The following is a 20,000-nucleotide window of genomic DNA, read 5'->3' on the forward strand; positions in this document are numbered from 1 at the left end:
CGACCGATGCTGTTGTGTTTATTCCCCCGTAACTTAGCGGTTCGGCAAAAGAGACTGATGGAATAAGTACTGGGTTTACAAAGAATAAGTCCCGGGGTCGATTTGCTCGACTAAAGGCGGTGCTCCAGCATGGCTGCAGTCAAATGACTGAAACAAGTAAATGAGTAAAAGAGTAAAGAGTTATGCCATCAGTCTCTTATGCCGAATCGCTAAGTTACAAGGACGTAAACACAGCAACACCGATTGTCAAGCAGATTGGGGGACAAACACAGAATAAAGACATACCCGCACACACAACCACATCTCACAGACACACACATACACACTCACGACGAACTGCCACACATTTTTCACACACCAAATTTACTCATGAAGCAATGATCAGTCTAGAGTGATTGTAGCAGACACACGGCCATGGTGCTGCGCAAAATCAAATGGTTACAAAGCAAGCTTCTTAACCTCACTGCCATTTATACGCATGCTCATTAACAAAATGTAAAGTTGTACAGGAAACACAAAATACATACCAGCAAAATAACTATCCTTGTTAGTAATGAACCGTAAGTATCTGTTGTAAGTCATCACCATTTTGCATACTTTCTTTGACTTAAGAAACGTTGCTCCGAAGCATCCTTTTTGCAAGCACATCTCTTGACAGTCTTCTTTATTCTTTACGTTAGTAATTGTCTGAAGATCATCGCAGTTTTCAATTGAAGCACCATTTATTACGAAATTGCGTTTACCTTTCAGTGAAAATCAAGAAATGTATAATGTTATGTGTATTCCTTTTAAATTCTTATCAACACATATAAGACATGTCAAGAAATACGTGTATACACACACACACACATACAAACACACACACACTCGCACACTCATACACATATACATACATATATATGCATATATATATTAATCTTTGTTTTTATGGTCAGTTATAAGCAATTTTACATTAATATGATCGGTTACTCTAAACGCTTGTAGAGTACGAATCTATTATTGTTATACAAGAATGTTGTTGATAGCGAATTCGAGTTTCGGACAGCTATATATATATAAATTTATGTAATAAACTGCTACTGTTATGGACATCACTATATAGGACAGACGAGTATGACACTGGGACGGAGAACCACTCTATATAATGAGCAAATCCAATTCCCGCAATAAAAATAGATTCTTCTAAGTGAACACAGAGAGAGAGAGAGAGAGAGAGAGAAGAGAGAGAGAGAGAGAGAGAGAGAGAGAGAGATGTGCCGGTAACATCAAACAAAATTTCACAGTTTTCCCCTTCTACCCGTGCAAAGACACAATTTCGTTACAAGAACTTTTAAATAAAGAAAATCTATTCATCGAAAAATACAGAACACGTCTAAATATGTATGCATAACCATCTCTATACATATTTTCATTCGTGACTACATACCCATCGCTGTACATATTCTCCCCCCCCCCGCTTACCGAAAGATAAACAATTATCTCCCCCGTCCACAATAATAATGATAACCAATTACTTCTCCTTAGAGTTTTCTACTTGTTGAATCATTCATTCATAAATTCCACACACAAGGACAAAATTTTTTTCTTTAGAAAATACGTACTTAAATAAATTTTTCTCTCCACTCGGTCTAAAAAATGTTTGCTGTAACTTGGTTGATAGAAGTTATTAGTATTAGTATTGTTATTAATTATATCAGTATTATTATTCTTATGATTTATTATATTGGGATTGCTAGGAGGTTGCTGTTGGTGTCTGGGTAAACTGGTTGGAAATACGTGGTTCGGGTTTCTTCGTTGGAATAAATTGTTTGGGTGCTTAATTATGTTTGGGATGTTGAGGACTTGGTTGTGTTGTCTGAGTAAATAGGTTGAGAGTCCGTAGGTTGAATTTCTTCGTTGAGGGATAGAGGAAGTCTCTTGGACGTTTCTAGTTGCTGGGGAGAAAAAAATCACTCCTAACCCTAGGGTTTGACCCAGTATTTCTTATTAGTGAAAGGTGTATGAAGCCTTGTCCAGGAGGAACTGATGTCATCAAACGGTATCTAGCATTCATCGGGTGTTTCGACCCTGAACCGTAACACCCTCCCATTGGTGGGTCAGTAGAAGTGGCTAGGTCACTGTTCCTCATCTCCTCATGGTTTCCAGCTTAACTCTTCTCCCTTACTCCAAAGCCAACAAGAACCTCTTTCAGCTGCCTCTCCCTCCTGCACACTGCCACCCCTCGCTTCTTACCTCTGATTACAATTGTTGTAAGTATCCACCATGCCTACTAAGCTGGGAATCCCCTGCAGCCAGCTTCGTCTAGAAAAAGCCATACTTGCCGTCCCTTCTTCCTGCAATCCTGCAGAAGGCTCTCATATCTGGCACGCTTCCGTTCATGGGCCTTATCACAGCCCTCTCCCACGATAATTTTCTTGGCCTTTTCAGACCACAGGACCACATCTTGCCTCAGGGTTGTATGGACAACCTGGGGAAACTGCAATCTCTCCCCAAGTCCACTTTCATATCCTATAGTTGAGATCCTTGCAGCAGGCTATGTATTGTTTTTGGTGACTCTACTAGTCTCTCTCCCTCTTTCACAAACTTAATTGCTGCTGTTACCTTCGCTTGGTGATGATGCTTCTTGCACTTTTCCTGCTCCAGGGTGTGAGCAATTGTTGCAAGAACCCTATCATGGCACCATTTAAATTTACCTTGAGAAATTGCTATTCTGCACCCTGCCAAGATGTGTGCCCGTTGCTCCACAAAGGGGTCCTTCCCCAAACCCCCATCTGTGCAGGTTTGCTGGCGTCGGGGGAGTGTCACACCGCCCGCAGCAGGAAGGCGATGCGTAAGAGTTTAGCTTTCACAGGTCAGTCTACGTGATCTCCTCTAAGGGAAATTTTATCTAGTCCATGCACCCTGAGATACCAACCCCACACCTCTTGGTTTTCTTCTTTCTTCCTCCTGGTACCGCACCGCTTCCTTGGTCATAGCCCGCCTCTCCCTGTTGTCTGCTTTCTTCCATTGTCGAAAATAGGAAGAACCAAGACCCTAGAAACCCATGTCTGTAACTCCAATGATGTCGCATAGCAGCAGCATCCCTTCAGCCTGAGCGACTGCGGCGCTAGCAGCCTACTTTCGCCAAGACCTTACCTGCTTGTCTTACAAACTCGTCCTTAGAATCTCTCTACATCATTACAACTTTACATTTTGTTACTTTAAATTCCTCCACTGCGGATGACAGGGGAAGTTGTAGCTGTCTCTATCGTATGTACAGGTCTATTGAAGTGAAGCTTGGAGTTACACCTAGCCATCTTCGGAGGTATTTATTTATATTCCTCTCCACCCTTTCCACACTTGTTATCGGAACATTATACAGTATCAGCAACCATATGGGTCTTGGGAGCTGTCCATGTTGGTAGAGCCATGCCTTGAACTTTCCTGGAAGCTCTGATCTATCAATCCTCATCAGCCACTCTTCTGCTTGCTTCACAATGTTGGTGACATTGCTTCTGTCTGACAGCGACTTGTCCAACATCTTTCCAAGGCATTCAATAGGATTTTCCTCTATTGATGAAATGGCCTCTCCTTACACTTTCAGCCTGATTTTGTAGGTTAATTTCGCCCATCCCTGATCACCACGCACCTCGATGTTTTTGGTTTAAACCTCATTCATGCCCATGTCGCCATGTGTTCTTTCTGCATCCACAATATATATATATATATATATGTATATACAATATACATGTGTTCTTTCTGCATATACAATATATATATATATATATATATATATATATATATATATATATATACAATATATATATGTATATATATATATAACATATATATATACACTCTCAAAGGGACACACTGTCCCCTGTTATAAACCACATTAGGGGAGTTAAATAATATTGTAAGGCGGTAAAATTTTGGAAATCGTATTTCTTTTGTACCTAGTAGTCATGTTTTATTTTCTTTGAAATCGGGAGTATTTGAAATTTCACAGGAGGTGAAATAAGACTTTCGTCTTATAGATGTGCAGATACACAGACTTTGAGCTTTATTATATAGAAGATATTTTTCATGCAATTTACGCATACTTGCACGCGTGGTGGACACAGTTCACGTCAAACAGCTGACTGAGTAAAGTTTACTATTCAATGCATGGGATAAGGCCTAAACAAACACATTATCGATTTTTGCACTTGCGAGATGAATTTCGGAACAGAAATAGCGCAGTTCAATTTTCATTCACCTAAACTTTAAGTGACCCATTTTTGGTGGTTCTACGATTTGTTGGCTAGGAGGAGATGTGGCGGGAAGTTAAATACACAGACTCATACACAGACACACACACAGACACACAAGTTGAATTTTATATATATATATATATATATATATATATATATATTGTTTGTTCCTTCTCGAGCCACGCCTGGCACATAGGGCCGGTTTCTCGGTTTTATTGGCGTATAGATTCCTCACATGGACGGGACGCCGGTCCGTCGCAGGTGAGCTGCAAGACGCAGGAGGAAAGAGTGAGAGAAAGTTGTGGCGAAAGAGTCAGCAGAATTTCGCCATTACCTTCTACCGGAGCTTAGGTGTTTCGCTCATAAACACACACATCGCCCGGTCTGAGATTCGAACCCGCGATCCCTCGAACGCGAGTCCGCTGCTCTAACCACTAGGCCATGTGCCTCCACACACATACACACACACATGCATATATATGTATGTGTGTGTATATATTTGTGCGTCTGTGTTTGTCCCCCAGCATCGTCTGGCAACCGATGCTGGTGTGTTTACGAGCCCGTAACTCAGCGGTTCGGCAAAAGACACTGATACAATAAGTACTAGACTTACAAAGAATAAGTCCTGGGGTCGATTTGTTCGACTAAAGGCGGTGCTCCAGCATGGCCGCAATCAAATAAGTGAAACAAGTAAAAATATATAAAATTTTAAAAAAATTTCTTTCAAATGTTTCAACTTCAAACGTGCGGTCATACTGGGGCACCACCTTTGACTGTGCTACACCATTATTTGAATCCTCCTCTGACATGTGGAATTTGGAAAATGATGGAGTTTGATGCCGCTACCCTCATCACTGTTTCCTGCTGTGAGTTAGGCTCGTCTGGAACCTTTGACAGGAAGAGATCCAGTTTTGCTTTAAAGATACTTACATCTACACCATGCAGATCTCTCATTCATTTTTTGGAAGGATATTGAAGAGTACGCATATACAAATATACCCATCTGTGTGTGTTCATGTGTGTATATATGTATATCAAAAATGACCAAAGGTCCCACCCAAGCCATCGGTTCATAAGTTCAGCTTCAGGAATCTGTAGTGTATGCATAATGCGGGTGTAGAATCCTAGAATAATGTTAAGTATTGTACATGGAAAAATACAGAACGAGCAGTAATTATGCTTGGAAAATTACAGAACAAGAAGAAAAATTTTTTTCTAAATATTATTGTCCCCTGAATAGCTGTGAAACCAGCTTAGAATATTGGTTGAGCACCCTTAGAAAATGAAACAGAAGTCGAAAAAAGCAAAAAAACAAATAAAAATGCGACTAGCACGTCGCTATAAAGGATCGAACAGCCTTCTGCAGTATTAAGTTAAATGATCCCTGAGATCAGATATCGTCTTTCATAAGGCTAAATATCTTAAAATTGGGTGTGTGTCGCTAGCCGGAAACTGGCAACTGTGTTATCTCTTTATCATACGGTTTCAGCATCGTGAGATGAGTCGGCACAGCTCGCCAGTTCTCGAACAACCACGCTACGAGCATATATGTTTGTTCCATAAAGATTTATGGATGATTTAGCGAATCGCTAATGTGTATACCAATAATTAAATTAAGCAGTTAGTTAGCAGAGTTTCACCAAAAAGGAAAACAATAAATATATATATACTTACTGATTTTCTGAGTATAGAATTTTGACTGGCAGTCGGCAGAGGTCAAAGTAAAATTGCCACTCGCATCAACATTATATATGTCACATATTTTACGAGCATCATCGTAGTTATATGCCTTGCAATATTTATTATTCCAAAAGATGTGAAAGCATTGGTTATGATCCACTGAATATGAAGCCCAAGCAATGGCGTTCAATTCTGCTTTATATACTCTAATATAATGCCATCGACCTGCGAAGAAAATATATAAAATAGGAAAGAAAAATAGTAAAATGCCGTAGTTTATTAAAAAAATAATAAAAGAGAATATTCTTATAGTCTTACCACGGTTTAAAAATATGGTTTGAATTCTTTCAGTAAACATCCTACGTAACATAGTATACATGTCTTCAACGCGAATTCATAAGAAAATTTAAAGACTGATATTTCTTTCTACTAGTTTGTTCCGAAAATAAAGGCCGCTCTAACTGTTGTGTTTTGAAAGGCACTTTTATCATAGTATTTTTATTATATTTAGGTGAATTTCGACAAATTTAATAATTGATGTATGCTCTTTAATAATTCTTTACTTATTTCAGGCAAAAACATTTTTGAAGCATAGGCACCCTTAATTATGAACATGACAAAATGGACCTTCGTTTACTTTTCTTGCAGGAGTTCAAGCTTGGGAAAAATGCCTCCCAAACTGCTGCCAATATCAACAGAACATGGGGAGAGGGGTTCACAAGTGATCGCATACTACGAAAGTGGTTTCAGAAATTACGTAGTGGTGATGATAACCTTGAAGATGAAGAAGGTAGATGACGGTCATGCAGTCTTAACAGCGAAAAATTGAAAGCAACTGTTGAACAAAACTCACGTCAAAGTGTTAGAGAAATGTCTCAAGCACTTGATATCGGTATTGTAACGCTCTCGCGCAATTTTCAAAAGATTGGTATGGTAAAAAAGCTCGATAAATGGGTACTGCATGAGCTCAATGAAAATCAGAAAGTTCGGCGTTTTGAAGTCTGCTCGATGCTCTTTCTACGAAACACCAATGATCCTTTTCTTGAGCGAATAGTCATTTGGGACGAAAAGTGGATCTTTTATAGATCCTTTATGATAACCGTAAACGATCAGGTCAATGGCTTGATCGTGATGAGTCCCCCAAACATTTCCCAAAGACAAAGTTGCATCAGCAAAAGATTATGGTGACTGCCTGATGGTCTAGAATCGGTATTTCCCATTACAGCTTTCTGGAAGCCAATCAGAGCATTACAGCAGAGGTCTACTGCAACCAACTCGCTGAAATGCATGCCCACTTGCAAAAATTTAGATCTGCATTGGTGAATCGGCGTGGCCCAATTCTGCTCCACGATACTGCAAAGTCCCATGTTGCAAGAATGGCACTGCAGAAGCTCACAGGCTTGGGATACGAGACTTTACCACATCCTCCATATTCTCCTGATCTTCCACTCACTGACTACCATTTTAAGAATTTAAACACGTTAAGTGATAAAAATTTTCAGGTCCAAACTTGAGGTAGAATCAGCTTTCAAAGATTTCTTAGCATCAAAGCCAATACGTTTTTATCAACGGGGCATAAATGTTCTCGTGGATCGATGGCAGAGATGCATAGATATTCACGGCTCATAATTTGGCTAATCAAAACATTACTATTGTTAATTTTTCCAGACTAAAATTATGTTTCTGAAATCGGTCATTATTTTCGGAACAAACTAATATATACAGTTAATAATTCTTCACTATCACAGATCACTCAACATCCTAGTTTTAAAAATTAGATAATAACAAAATTTGTAATTTCCTTGTGTTGCTAACGAAAATACCTAACTGTATCTTTTTACTTCTTCCGGCAATCTACAGTTAATTTGACAATATTCATATTTGACATGATTAATAAACAATATTCATACTTTTCAAGTACATGGTTATTGGGTTTTGAATCCTAACTTCTTTTATTTAATAATTTCTTCTCCCACTTCTTTTTTGGTTAGGCTAACTCCTTAAAAGAAAGGCAACAAATTATAAACAAATTACACCATTGCTGTATTTTACTAGATATGTCAAAAATGAAGTAAACAAATGCGTTTCTACTCTAGGTACAAGGCCCGAAATTTTTGGGGAAGGGGCCAGTTGATTAGATCGACCCCAGTAACTGGTACTTTATTTATAGATCTCGAAAGAATGAAAGGTAAAGTCGTCCTCGGTGGAATTTGAACTCAGAACACAAAGACAGACAAAATATCTATTTATTACTACCCACAAAGTGCTCAACACAGAGAGGACAAACAAGGACAGACAAAGGGATTAAGTCGATTATATCGACCCTAGTGCGTAACTGGTTCTTAATTTATCGGCCCCGAAAGGATGGAATGCAAAGTCAACATCGGCGGAATTTGAACTCACAACGTAACGGTAGACGAAATACTTATTTCTTTATTACCCACAAGGGGCGAAATGCTTAGCGGTATTTCGTCTGCCGTTACGTTCTGAGTTTAAATTCCGACGAGGTCGACTTTGCCTTTCATCCTTTCGGGCTTGATAAATTAAGTACCAGTTACGCACTGGGGTCGATATAATCGACTTAATCAGTTTGTCTGTCCTTGTTTGTCCCCTCTATGTTTAGCCCCTTGTGGGTAGTAAAGAAATAGGTATTTCGTCTGCCGCTAGGTTCTGTGTTCAAATTCCGCCGAGGTCGACTTTGCCTTTCATCCTTTCGGGGTCGATTAAATAAATACTAGTTACGCACTGGGGTCGATATAATCGACTTAATCCGTTTGTCTGTCCTCGTTTGTCCTCTCTGTCTTTAGCCCCTTGTGGGTAGTAAAGAAATTGGTATTTCGTCTGCCGTTACGTTCTGAGTTCAAATTCCGCCGAGGTCGACTTTGCCCTTCATCCTTTCGGGGTCGATAAATTAAGTACCAGTTGAGTACTGGGGTCGATATAATCGACTATCCCCGTCTCCTAAAATTTCAGGTCTTGTGCCTATAGTAAACAGGATTATTTAATTGACAGTTAGTGATATGTCGAATGATGGTTGTGTAAACATGCAAAATTTATACCTACCAAGGCGGTAGCGACAGTCTGATCCATAATATCCATTGTTACAGAAACATTGTCGTCTACCATTTTTAAGACTACATTTACCAGTCTCTGAACAAGAATATGAATTTTTCCTGTATTTGCCAGTTGCTGCACAATAGTATGTGTTATTACAAGTAGAATCAACGAGACTTGAATATTTCTATGAATGAATCAAAAGTTGAACATCTCTTAAAATACTGAGGTCATTAGATTTGTTTTCATCCTTATTACTGCAATAAAACATTCTCTTTATAATTAACAATTCTTTCACTAGTAACATATTGATTTCAAATTTTGGAACACGGTCAGAAAATTTGGAGGGGAGAAAAGTCGATTACATCGACCCCAGTGCTCAAATGGTACTTATTTTATCGACCCCGGTAGCATTTGAACTCAGAACGTAAGAAAAATATGCCACTAAGTATTTCAAACGGCGCGATAGCAATTCTGCCGCCTTATTTTACTACTTGTATACTAGAAATAATATACTAATATACTAGAAATAACTAATGCAATGGATTGTTAGGATCATTAGTACGCCGGGCAATATTTCTAGTGGCATTCCGTCCATCTTAACGTTCTGAATTCAGATGCCCCTTTCGGGATCGATAAATAAGTGCCAGTTGGGCACTGGGATAGATTTAAGCGACTTGGCCCTTCCTGAGAAATTGTTAGGCTTGTGCCAAAATTTAAACATCAGTCTATTAAAAACAACTTAGATATCCTTTCTAATAAAGGAACAAGACCTGAAAGTTTTAAGGGAGGGGACTAGTCGATCACATCAACCCCAGTGCATAACTGGTACTTAATTTATCGACATCGATATGTGTAAGTGCAGCGTGCTGGCAGAATCGTCAGCACGCCGGGCGAAGTACTTTGCGGTATTTCGTTTGCCGTTACGTTTTAGGTTCAAAATCACCTGGGCCAACTTTACCTTTCATTCTTTCGGAGTCGATTAAACACGTACCAGTTACGCACTGGTGTCGATGTAATCGACTTAATCGCTTTCCCCAAATTTGAGGCCTTGTGCTTCCAGTAGAAAAGGTTAATTATTTGTATATATAGGCGTAGGAGTGACCGTGTGGTAAGTAGCTTGCTTACGAACCACATGGTTCTGGGTTCAGTCCCACTGCGTGGCACCTTGGGCAAGTGTCTTCTACTATAGCCTCGAGCCGACCAAAGCCTTGTGAGTGGATTTGGTAGACAAAAACTGAAAGAAGCCCGTCGTATATATGTATATATATATATTATATATATATATATATATATATATATATGTATATATATATATATATATATATATATATATATATATATATATATATATATATATATATATATGTATATATGTATGTATGTATGTGTGTATATGTTGTGTATCTGCGTTTGTTCCCCCAACATCGCTTGACAACCGATGCTGGTGTGTTTACGTCCCCCGTAACCTAGCGGTTCGGCAAAATAGACCGATGGAATAAGTACTGAGCTTACAAAGAATAAGTCCTGGGGTCGATTTGCTCGACTAAAGGCGGTGCTCCAGCATGGCCATAGTCACATGACTGAAACAATTAAAAGAGTAAAAGAGTAAAAGAGATGCGTATATGCATATTAGTAAGGAAAAATTAAAATGGGAAATTGAGGACCAATACAAGTCACATGATATAAGAATTGATATATTAAAAAAATTAATTACCTTAATGTATACATCATTAATGGAACAACCACAGCCATCGTTTTTACGAGCGCAAGTTTTTCCGCTGTAATAGAGATTCGGTCCGCAAGTACAGCCTTCAGAGAACGTTGAACATTCTGTGGTGTTCAAACAATCGTTTCGGCAGCTTGTGGCATAGTACTTGTAGCTTTCGTAATATGAACAGAGTTTTGCTGAAGGATTAGATCGGTGGAAAACATAGAAACTTAATTCTCTGTTATATGAAGTATGGAGTATACGTACATGCACACACACACACAGACGTGCAAACACACACACACACACACACGCAGACACACACATTCACACACACGCACAAACACACACACAAACACACACAATAACGCACATACACACACGCACACACATATATATATACATGTATATTTTATGCATACACACATATATGCAAATGGTTATGCATAAGCGTATATGTACACCGAAATATTTATATATTCATAGACACACACGCGCGCGCGCACACACACACACACACACACACACACATATATATATATACACACACATATATATATATATATATATATATATATATATATATATATATATATATATATATATATACATACCTACATACATACATAATACATACATACATACATATATATATATATATATAATATATATATATATATATATGTATTATATTAAATTAGAGATAAAACCACTATTAGGCAAATCATACAATGAAAAACTTAAGCCAATACATAAGATTAATTAATTTATATTATTTTAAATATATATCAAAATTATTAAAAAAGATAATGAGTTTTATCTCTAATTTAATATAATATAATATTTTACTATAAAATTGGATTCAATCCTAAATCTGATTTTTCCCTGTAAGTTTGGATTTATTCCCTAATATTTTATTATATACATATATATTTGAGGGAATATTAATCCTAACTTACAGGGAAAAAATTCAATTTAGAAATGCTAAATCAAATTTCACACAACATAATATATATATATATATATATAAAATTAGAAAGAACCACCTTTTATCAATTCAAAATGAACAATTAAATTACACCATCTAGAAAATTACATATAATAGAAATATTGAAATTAAAATTAAAATAACAATAAAATACCAATGATTAAGTAAATTGCAAAAAAATGATAAAAACGTATATAATTGGTAGAATAACGACACGTGTTTCGTGGCTATATTTAAGAAATGATTATAGTAAAAAAATTAATAGTAGTAGTAAAATCACTTCGATATAAATATAGCTATTTATTTCAAACGGTATTCTACTGACCCTGTCGATCACTTCTTTTCAGCCAGAGCCATGTAGATACTTTACCAGAATCCTCTATGTTTTTCTTGATGGCTTTTCTTGTAATGCCCAGGATACCATTAGCTTTACTCGGTGTTCAATCAGCAAACCCTCGACTTATGACACTTCAGAACCAACTATAAATATTCTACTGCTTTACGGAGGCTTTGATTCATATATATTGACTATGATAGACTTCCCACTGATTTTTCTTTCACTCCTATCAATCATTTCGTTCTCAGCTGCTTTGTTCTCCACTGTTATGACCATTTCTCTCCCAGACTCTTTCAAAAATCACTAATAATAAGAATAAGAAGCATTAAACTCACGACATCTTGCAACTCCTCTCCAGTTTATTGGTACTCCAGCTCTTTCACACTCAGTAACAAAAGCTTCAATACTTTTACAAAATAAAATCTCGGTATTCACACTGTCGGTGGATGAGCAGACATCTGATTGACAAGATTCAAAAAACCGATTGGCTAGTTCTTGGCCAAGCGTTTGTACACACGATGTGAAAATACTACTGTGTATGATATTACATCGTTGCATTTCAGTACTGTTGCATTTTATGTTAACAACACTTGTTGCATTACACCTAGAAATACAAAAAGAAAGAGCAAGACAAAATACAAAATTATTTATCAGAAGCATTTAGAATATAGAAATAAGTTTTTATCTTCTGTCAGCAGAGTCATATCTTATAAACCATAGAAGTCACAGACAACGTTCGGAATTAGGCCATTATTAATTCAATTGTACCACGGATTCCATGGAAGGCGAGGCTCACCAATGGAAAAGTTCTTAGGCAGATCAGGCCGAAAATGTCACTAGAAGCTAGGATCACCAAGCATAGATTGGCATATTTCGGTCATATTATGCGGAGAAAATCCCTGGAGAAGGACATCATGCTCGGAATGGTCAGTGGCAAGAGAGGAGGAGGCCGACCAAGAACCCGCTGGCTTAACACCCTCAAGAGTGATACCGGAATGGACATAGCAAATCTGAAAGAAGCGGCCCAGGATAGAACTGACTGGAGGACACTGATCTAACGAGTAACCGAGAATCGACTTCGACTGAGCGGATAGATGATGATGACCACGGCTCACCCTTAGTTACATAATCTCACTGCTGAAATCGAAAGTGAAACAACAGAAACTTCTAACAAAGTTCAGATACTCCCGCTACTAACATTGTTTGAAGCCCTATATAAAAGCGATCTACAGCAAAATAGAGCGTGTCATCTCCACTTGTATATTTCTTGATTAACTAATTATTCGTTACTTAGATATTCGTTCATATATTTAAGCGATGACATTAATATCTAGTTAAAAATTTCGTTTCATAACAACGTATTCTCTAGGTTAGATTTCAACGACTCTGGTACGGTAAATGACCGGTGGCTGGCTTCAGCGTATACTCGGCATATATACACACGCTCTCGCTCTCTCGCTCACACACACACACACACGCATCTATACATTAATGTATGACATAAGGGCTATGTCTCCTATAAGATGTCGAATGAACACTCAGCTCATTGTTCAGACAACGTCGATTTGATGGAGAGAATAATCTAATGTGCGGCACGAACCTTTGATCACTATAAGCCAATCCTTTGTGCAGGTCGTTCGGCAAAAGCTGAACGCTCCTACGTCGTCTTCGACGGGGGAGGCCATCATGCATGCATTTACATGTTTGTGTGTGCGCGTGTGCGGTGCGTAATTTGTGGTTGTGTGCGTAATTTGTGGTTGTGTGCGTATATGTTTGTATCTGTGTATGGCTGTGTTTGTTCCCACCAACTCCTTGTTTTAACCGGTGTTCGTTTTCTTAGCGGTTCGGCTAAAGTGTACTATAAAATAAGTACCAGGTTTAACCTCTTGTTTTATCGACCCCGAAAGAAAGGAAGGCACATTCTACCTCAGGAGAATTTGAAACTAGAACGTAATGACGAATAAAATACTGCTCAGTATTTTGCCCGGCGGACTAATAATTTTTCTATCTCGGCCCTTAAAACTACTAAATATTAATTATTGGAACGCGGCGAGTTGGCAGAAACATTAGCACGCCGGGTATTTCGTCTGTCGTTACGTTCTGAGTTCAAATTCCGCCGAGGTCGACTTTGCCTTTCATCCTTTCGGGGTCGATTAAATAAGTACCAGTTACGCACTGGGGTCGATATAATCGACTTAATCAGTTTGTCTGTCCTTGTTTGTCCCCTCTATGTTTAGCCCCTTGTGGGTAGTAAAGAAATAGGTATTTCGTCTGCCGCTAGGTTCTGTGTTCAAATTCCGCCGAGATCGACTTTGCCTTTCATTCTTTCGGGGTCGATAAATTAAGTACCAGTTATGTACTGGGGTCGATCTAATCGACTGGGCCCCTCCCCCAGAACTTCGGGCCTTTTGCCTTGAGTAGAAAAAAAAATTAATTATTGGACACCACTTACTCTTCGTTAGAATCGCCAGCGACCTGATAACTATTTGCAATTAAACTGTCTTTGTCTGTTAGAGATGAAACGTCTCGTCCAGCCTTTGTACGTAAGTCATCTTGTTTTCCATTGCAGTCACCGCAGATACCAGTTAGTTTGTTAGCAAACGAGATTGGAAGGCTCACAGTAACTCTCTGATTTCCATCATACTTCACTGTTAATCCCCATTCGGTCTTAACTGTTATCCAACCGACAGCATAATATGCTTCAAATTCCTCGAATTTCACGACAGGGAGAGTGTATTCTTCTTCATTAACCTGAAATATATAATGTTTATTGAGGGATACCTGATTTTCCAATACACACACACACACACACACACACACGCACACACACACACACCACACACACACACACACACACACACACAAACACACACACACACATGCATATATAGTGAAATTATGCTGCGTAAAAAAGCCAACAAGAAGAGTACTCCAGCTACTGAGAGTCCGTTATTAACGTATGCGTTACTAATAGTTTCGGGTACATGACAAATTTGTTTATTGGGCGCTGATTATTCTATGAAACCAAGAAATATAAATAGAAGACCATATTTGCTTTTGCATCGCCTCTTGCCCGGTCCTCTGATATATATCAGAGGACCTGGAGATATATATCTCGCTAGGTCCATTGATATATATATATATATATATATCTGCTTCGTGTAATTTCTGTCCCTCCTGGCTTCTTTACCGATGAGTGCGTAGCCTTTTGGAAGATTGACTTGATTAAATTTAATTTAATTTAATCAGGCTGGATTGCCATTAAAAAACGCCGAAACAATGCATTGTCTAAAGATGAATAGGGTTAATGTTTTTTTTAATTTTCCTTAAATTTCGGAATTACTACTATTTGCGGTTGGAATCCTGGCTGCTCTTTCTAGTGGGTCGAATGGCCTATTGAAGCCGTTCCTCAATTGTTATATATATATATATATATATATATATATATATATATATATATATATATATATATATATATATATATATATATATATATATATATATATATATGTATGTATGTATGTATCTATGTATATATATAAATTTATATCACTTTTTTAAAAACCGATCATATCAAGTGGCTAGCATGGGAATAAACACCTCATAGGTAATAATTATTATTAAAATTATATTTAAGGGTATCTAAAAGATACTATCATGCTAGAAATAGCAGACAAAATTTGACCCTAAAACCACATCAAATATTCATAATACCAAAAATTATTGGATAACTCCAGATCCGGATTCCCGGCTTTGCACAAGAAATGCTTTGATTCATCCGTGGAATATACACAAGTTACTACATAACGACCAATCCATTCAGTGCATTTTGGAGATCACCTTTGGAGGACCCACAGAACATCGTGTCATCTGCAAATAATCACCAACCGATCCAACACATGTTTAGATTTCCAAATTCTGGTAGTAGTAATAGTAGTAGTAGTAGTAGTAGTAGTAGTAGTAGTAGTAGTAGTAGTAGTAGTGGTAGTAACAGCAGCAGCAATAGTAGTAGTAGTTGTGGTGGTTGTAGTAGCAGCAGCAGCAACGTGGAGGCGCAATGGCCCAGTGGTTAGGGCAGCGAACTCGTGATCGGAGTGTGTGTTTATATAGCAAAAACACCTAAAGCTCCACGAGGCTCCGGCAGGGGGTGGTGGTGACCCCTGTTGTACTCTTTCGCTCCAACTTTCTCTCACTCTTTCTTCCTGTTTCTTGTCCCCGATTTCCTACGCAGCCGCTGAGCGTGCATGCGCATTCATCCATCCGTCGATGCTCTCGGTGTCGGAGGTTGACCTGCTTTCTCTTCTGCGGGTCTTACGAATAGCAAAGGACCACGCTTCGGACTTCTCCCACTGGGCGAAGACCGCTACGCTCAACAACAACAACAACAACAACAACAACAACAACAACAACAACAACAACAACAACAACAACAACAACAGCAACAGCAGCAGCAGCATCAACAGCAAAAACAGCAGCAGTTGCTCTTATATAGATATCCGTTGGTAGAAAATCCATCATCCTATATTATACATATATAAATAACGTGAATACGTAAACATTGAAATCAGCACTCTGTACCATATTAGAAAATCGAAGGCGTTTCTTTAGAGATGAAACCGAAGAATTAGAAAAGAGGATACAAAATATCAATATGCATTTAGTTTTGACTCCTTCTATTCCTTATAATAATAATAATAATAATAATAATAATAATAATAATAATAATAATAATAATAATAATAATAATAATGATAATAATAATAACAACAACAATAATAGTGCCCTGAAGCAGTACCAGACAGTGGCTCTCATGGCTTCTGATCTTAACTGATTGGAAGTGTCATCATGTCCATTGTTTTGTCTTTGTATAAAAGATGGGCTATAGCAAATATTCTGCTCAATAGCACAGATTTGCTTGTCAGTTGTTTGACCGTAACCAGTTGAGCATGTCTCTTAGTGGCTGACGATATGTGCATCTCTGATCACGTGCAGAAGTAGTGGGGGAGCATAGCCGTGTGCTGAAAGGAATTCTTAGAGGTTTGGATAATTCACCTTTGGAAACAGGGGTGTTTCGTTCAACATCCTTAAACAACCCTTATTCAGGGACCATTTGAGCATGATGGGTTACTCGACCAGAAGAAAATTCTAACTGGGCCCCACATGCAAGGTCATGAGATCACCATGTCGTGCACATTTGGTTGTGATGCATGTGCCTAGTGTACAGACGGGTGGTCATGATGAGTATACTGGGCTTCGTATATTTTACCGCAGTGTCACTTTGATGGCATGCACTGCTCTCTCACTCAATAACAATAATAATAATAATAATAATAATAATAATAATAATAATAATAATAATAGTAATAATAATAATAATAATAATAATAATAATAATAATAATGGTAATAATAATAATAATAATGATAATAATAATAATCCAAGCATTCTCCAGAAAAATACTCTGTACAAAATCCAAAAATTATCATTGTAACGACTTGAGCTTATATCTTATTCCCTTGAAATCTCTGTGAGACTTGGTGTCAACTTGTATAAATACAAGAAAAATGCCAAACATATAATTAATAATATTAATAATAATAATAATGATAATGATAATAATAATAAAACAATGCCGTGCAACTTAGGCAGAAGGCCAGCAATTTGGAGGAGAAGGATATTTGACACCATCGACTTATTTACTTGAGTAGTTTTTCATTTTGTCGATTCCGATGAAAATTAAAGTTGACTTCGCCAGGATATGAAATCAAAGCGTAGAGTCATAAAAAGGCCCGCAAGGAATTTTGTCATGTGCTCTAACGTTTCTGCCCATTCACAGCTCTTAATAATAAATAATAATGGAATCTTACCAAAATTCTGTTTAATGGTAACAAATTAATTGTGATCGAATTTATTTTGATGTCTACTGCGCGTTTAGGGGTGTGGTATGGTTCCATAATACTTCGACGTTCGCTCTTCACATCAACAGAAAACACTGTGCTCCCTGATTGTCCAGATACGATATTATACGTGCAGTCTCCCTTGAAACTTATCGCTTGTCCATCAAACGTTCGATAATAAAACTCTCCATAATTGTAGCAGGAACACTCTTTCTCTTGAAAAGAAAAACGGAAATATATGAAGCGGCAAAGATTTTCATGGTAGTATTTCTTAATTATGAGGTAATAATAAACCATTAAGTTATAACGTATGTTCTATTTTATGCACTCACACACACACACATACATACACACAAAAATACACATATATATATGAATATATATGTATATACAAGGGGGTACCCAAAAGAAACTGGAATTAAGCAATATTATTTTATTCACTTAGTTTTACATGTTTACACTTTTATCGCCTTCAAAGGGTTCTCCTTTTGGAGCATCTGTCCAGGCGCGTTTTCCAGTGTTCGAAGCAGTGTTGGAACTCTTGAAAAGTGATGCTATAAGCGCCTCCGACCCTTTTTCTTCAACTCTCCCACATCTACAAATTCAGTAGCACCAGTGATGACCTTCGAAAAAAGATCCGGATCAATTACCGACAGTTTTTTCCCGTTCACGACAGGTGTTCAATTGTGATTGCTTTTGATTTTCCGTGAGCAAGCGAGGCACATATTTTATTGCAACTCCTTTCATTGGCAATTCCTCGCTCAAAATTCGTTGGCAGGAGCTCTACGACACATCAGTCATATCAAGAAGTTCGTCATCTCAGTCAGTTCTCTCTCTTTCTCTCTTTTACTTGTTTCAGTCATTTGAATGCGGCCATGCTGGAGCACCGCCTTTAGTCGAGCAAATCGACCCCGGGACTTATTCTTTGTAAGCCCAGTACTTATTCTATCGGTCTCTTTTGCCGAACCGCTAAGTGACGGCGACGTAAACACACCAGCATCGGATGTCAAGCAATGCTAGGGTGACAAACACAGACACACAAACATACACACACACACACACACACACACACACACATATATATATACATATATACGACGGGCTTCTTTCAGTTTCCGTCTACCAAATCCACTCACAAGGCTTTGGTCGACCCGAGGCTATAGCAGAAGACACTTGCCCGAGATACTACGCAGTGGGACTGAACCCGGAACCATGTGGTTGGTAAGCAAGCTACTTATCACACAGCCACTCCTGCGCCTATGCGTTCATGAATTTTAGATCTGTTCGGGAGCTCGACGTCCTCGCTGAACGAGGTTGGTTTTCAAGCAACATGTGACCATTTCTAAAACATGGAAACCTTTTTAGAAATGGTCGGAAATTTGTGTTTTTCCCATGGCAGCGGCCTTGTAAGATGTCTGAAGCATGGCAAATGCTTCGTCCGCCGTTTTCCCTATCAGAAAACAGAATTTCGCGGAAGCACGCTGTTCCTTCGTTTCAGCTGTCGCAAAACTCGAGGAGCCGGAGAGAGGTACTAAAAAACAAAGTCACACCACGTGGCGGTACGACTTCATTCGACGGACTAATGCCTGAGGGTTGCATAAAGTGATTTCTAGCGGCGAAGGCCAGATCTACCAATGGGTTTGTTCCACAGAGAATGTTTCCAGTTACTTTTGGCTTCCTCCTCATATATATATTGGCTAAACTGGCAAAATGACCATTCCGAAATATAACAATATATATATATATATATATATTATATATCATATATATTATATATATATACTAGCAGTATCGCCCGGCGTTGCTCGGGTTTGTAAGGGAATAACTATATAAGCACTTTTAGAGATGTAAAGTATAATAGCCATCTCAATATGGCTAACCACAAAGGGGGGTGTTACTGTAGCTTTTTACGTTCTGAGGTTTAATAATTAATTTTTAGAGAGTTACTTCCCTTATATAATAGCAAAAAAAAATGCATTAAAAATGAGAAAAATTGATGGTAATTTTTTTTTTAAATCGTAGACTCATCGTAGACGCGCGCTAATACCCAGAAGGGCTCGATATGAATCACGACTATAAGATACCCGCTTTTGGTTACACT

General features: G+C 38.1%; 1 protein-coding gene across 1 annotated transcript in view; it reads right to left on the reverse strand.

Annotated features, from left to right (window-relative positions):
* The window catches only part of LOC115209195 (zonadhesin-like), a 42,846-nt gene that overhangs the window by 3,712 nt on the left and 19,134 nt on the right, over nucleotides 1-20,000 (reverse strand). Inside the window, exons 7-13 of the mRNA XM_029777445.2 lie at nucleotides 17,870-18,114; nucleotides 14,455-14,753; nucleotides 12,338-12,606; nucleotides 10,684-10,874; nucleotides 8,976-9,153; nucleotides 5,907-6,137; nucleotides 528-743 (exon numbers count right to left, since the gene is read on the reverse strand). Of these exons, the coding sequence (XP_029633305.1) occupies nucleotides 528-743; nucleotides 5,907-6,137; nucleotides 8,976-9,153; nucleotides 10,684-10,874; nucleotides 12,338-12,606; nucleotides 14,455-14,753; nucleotides 17,870-18,114 (1,629 nt within the window). The remainder of the gene's footprint in view (nucleotides 1-527; nucleotides 744-5,906; nucleotides 6,138-8,975; nucleotides 9,154-10,683; nucleotides 10,875-12,337; nucleotides 12,607-14,454; nucleotides 14,754-17,869; nucleotides 18,115-20,000) is intronic.

Source organism: Octopus sinensis, linkage group LG3 (genome assembly GCF_006345805.1).
Source record: "Octopus sinensis linkage group LG3, ASM634580v1, whole genome shotgun sequence".
Taxonomy (NCBI): domain Eukaryota; kingdom Metazoa; phylum Mollusca; class Cephalopoda; order Octopoda; family Octopodidae; genus Octopus; species Octopus sinensis.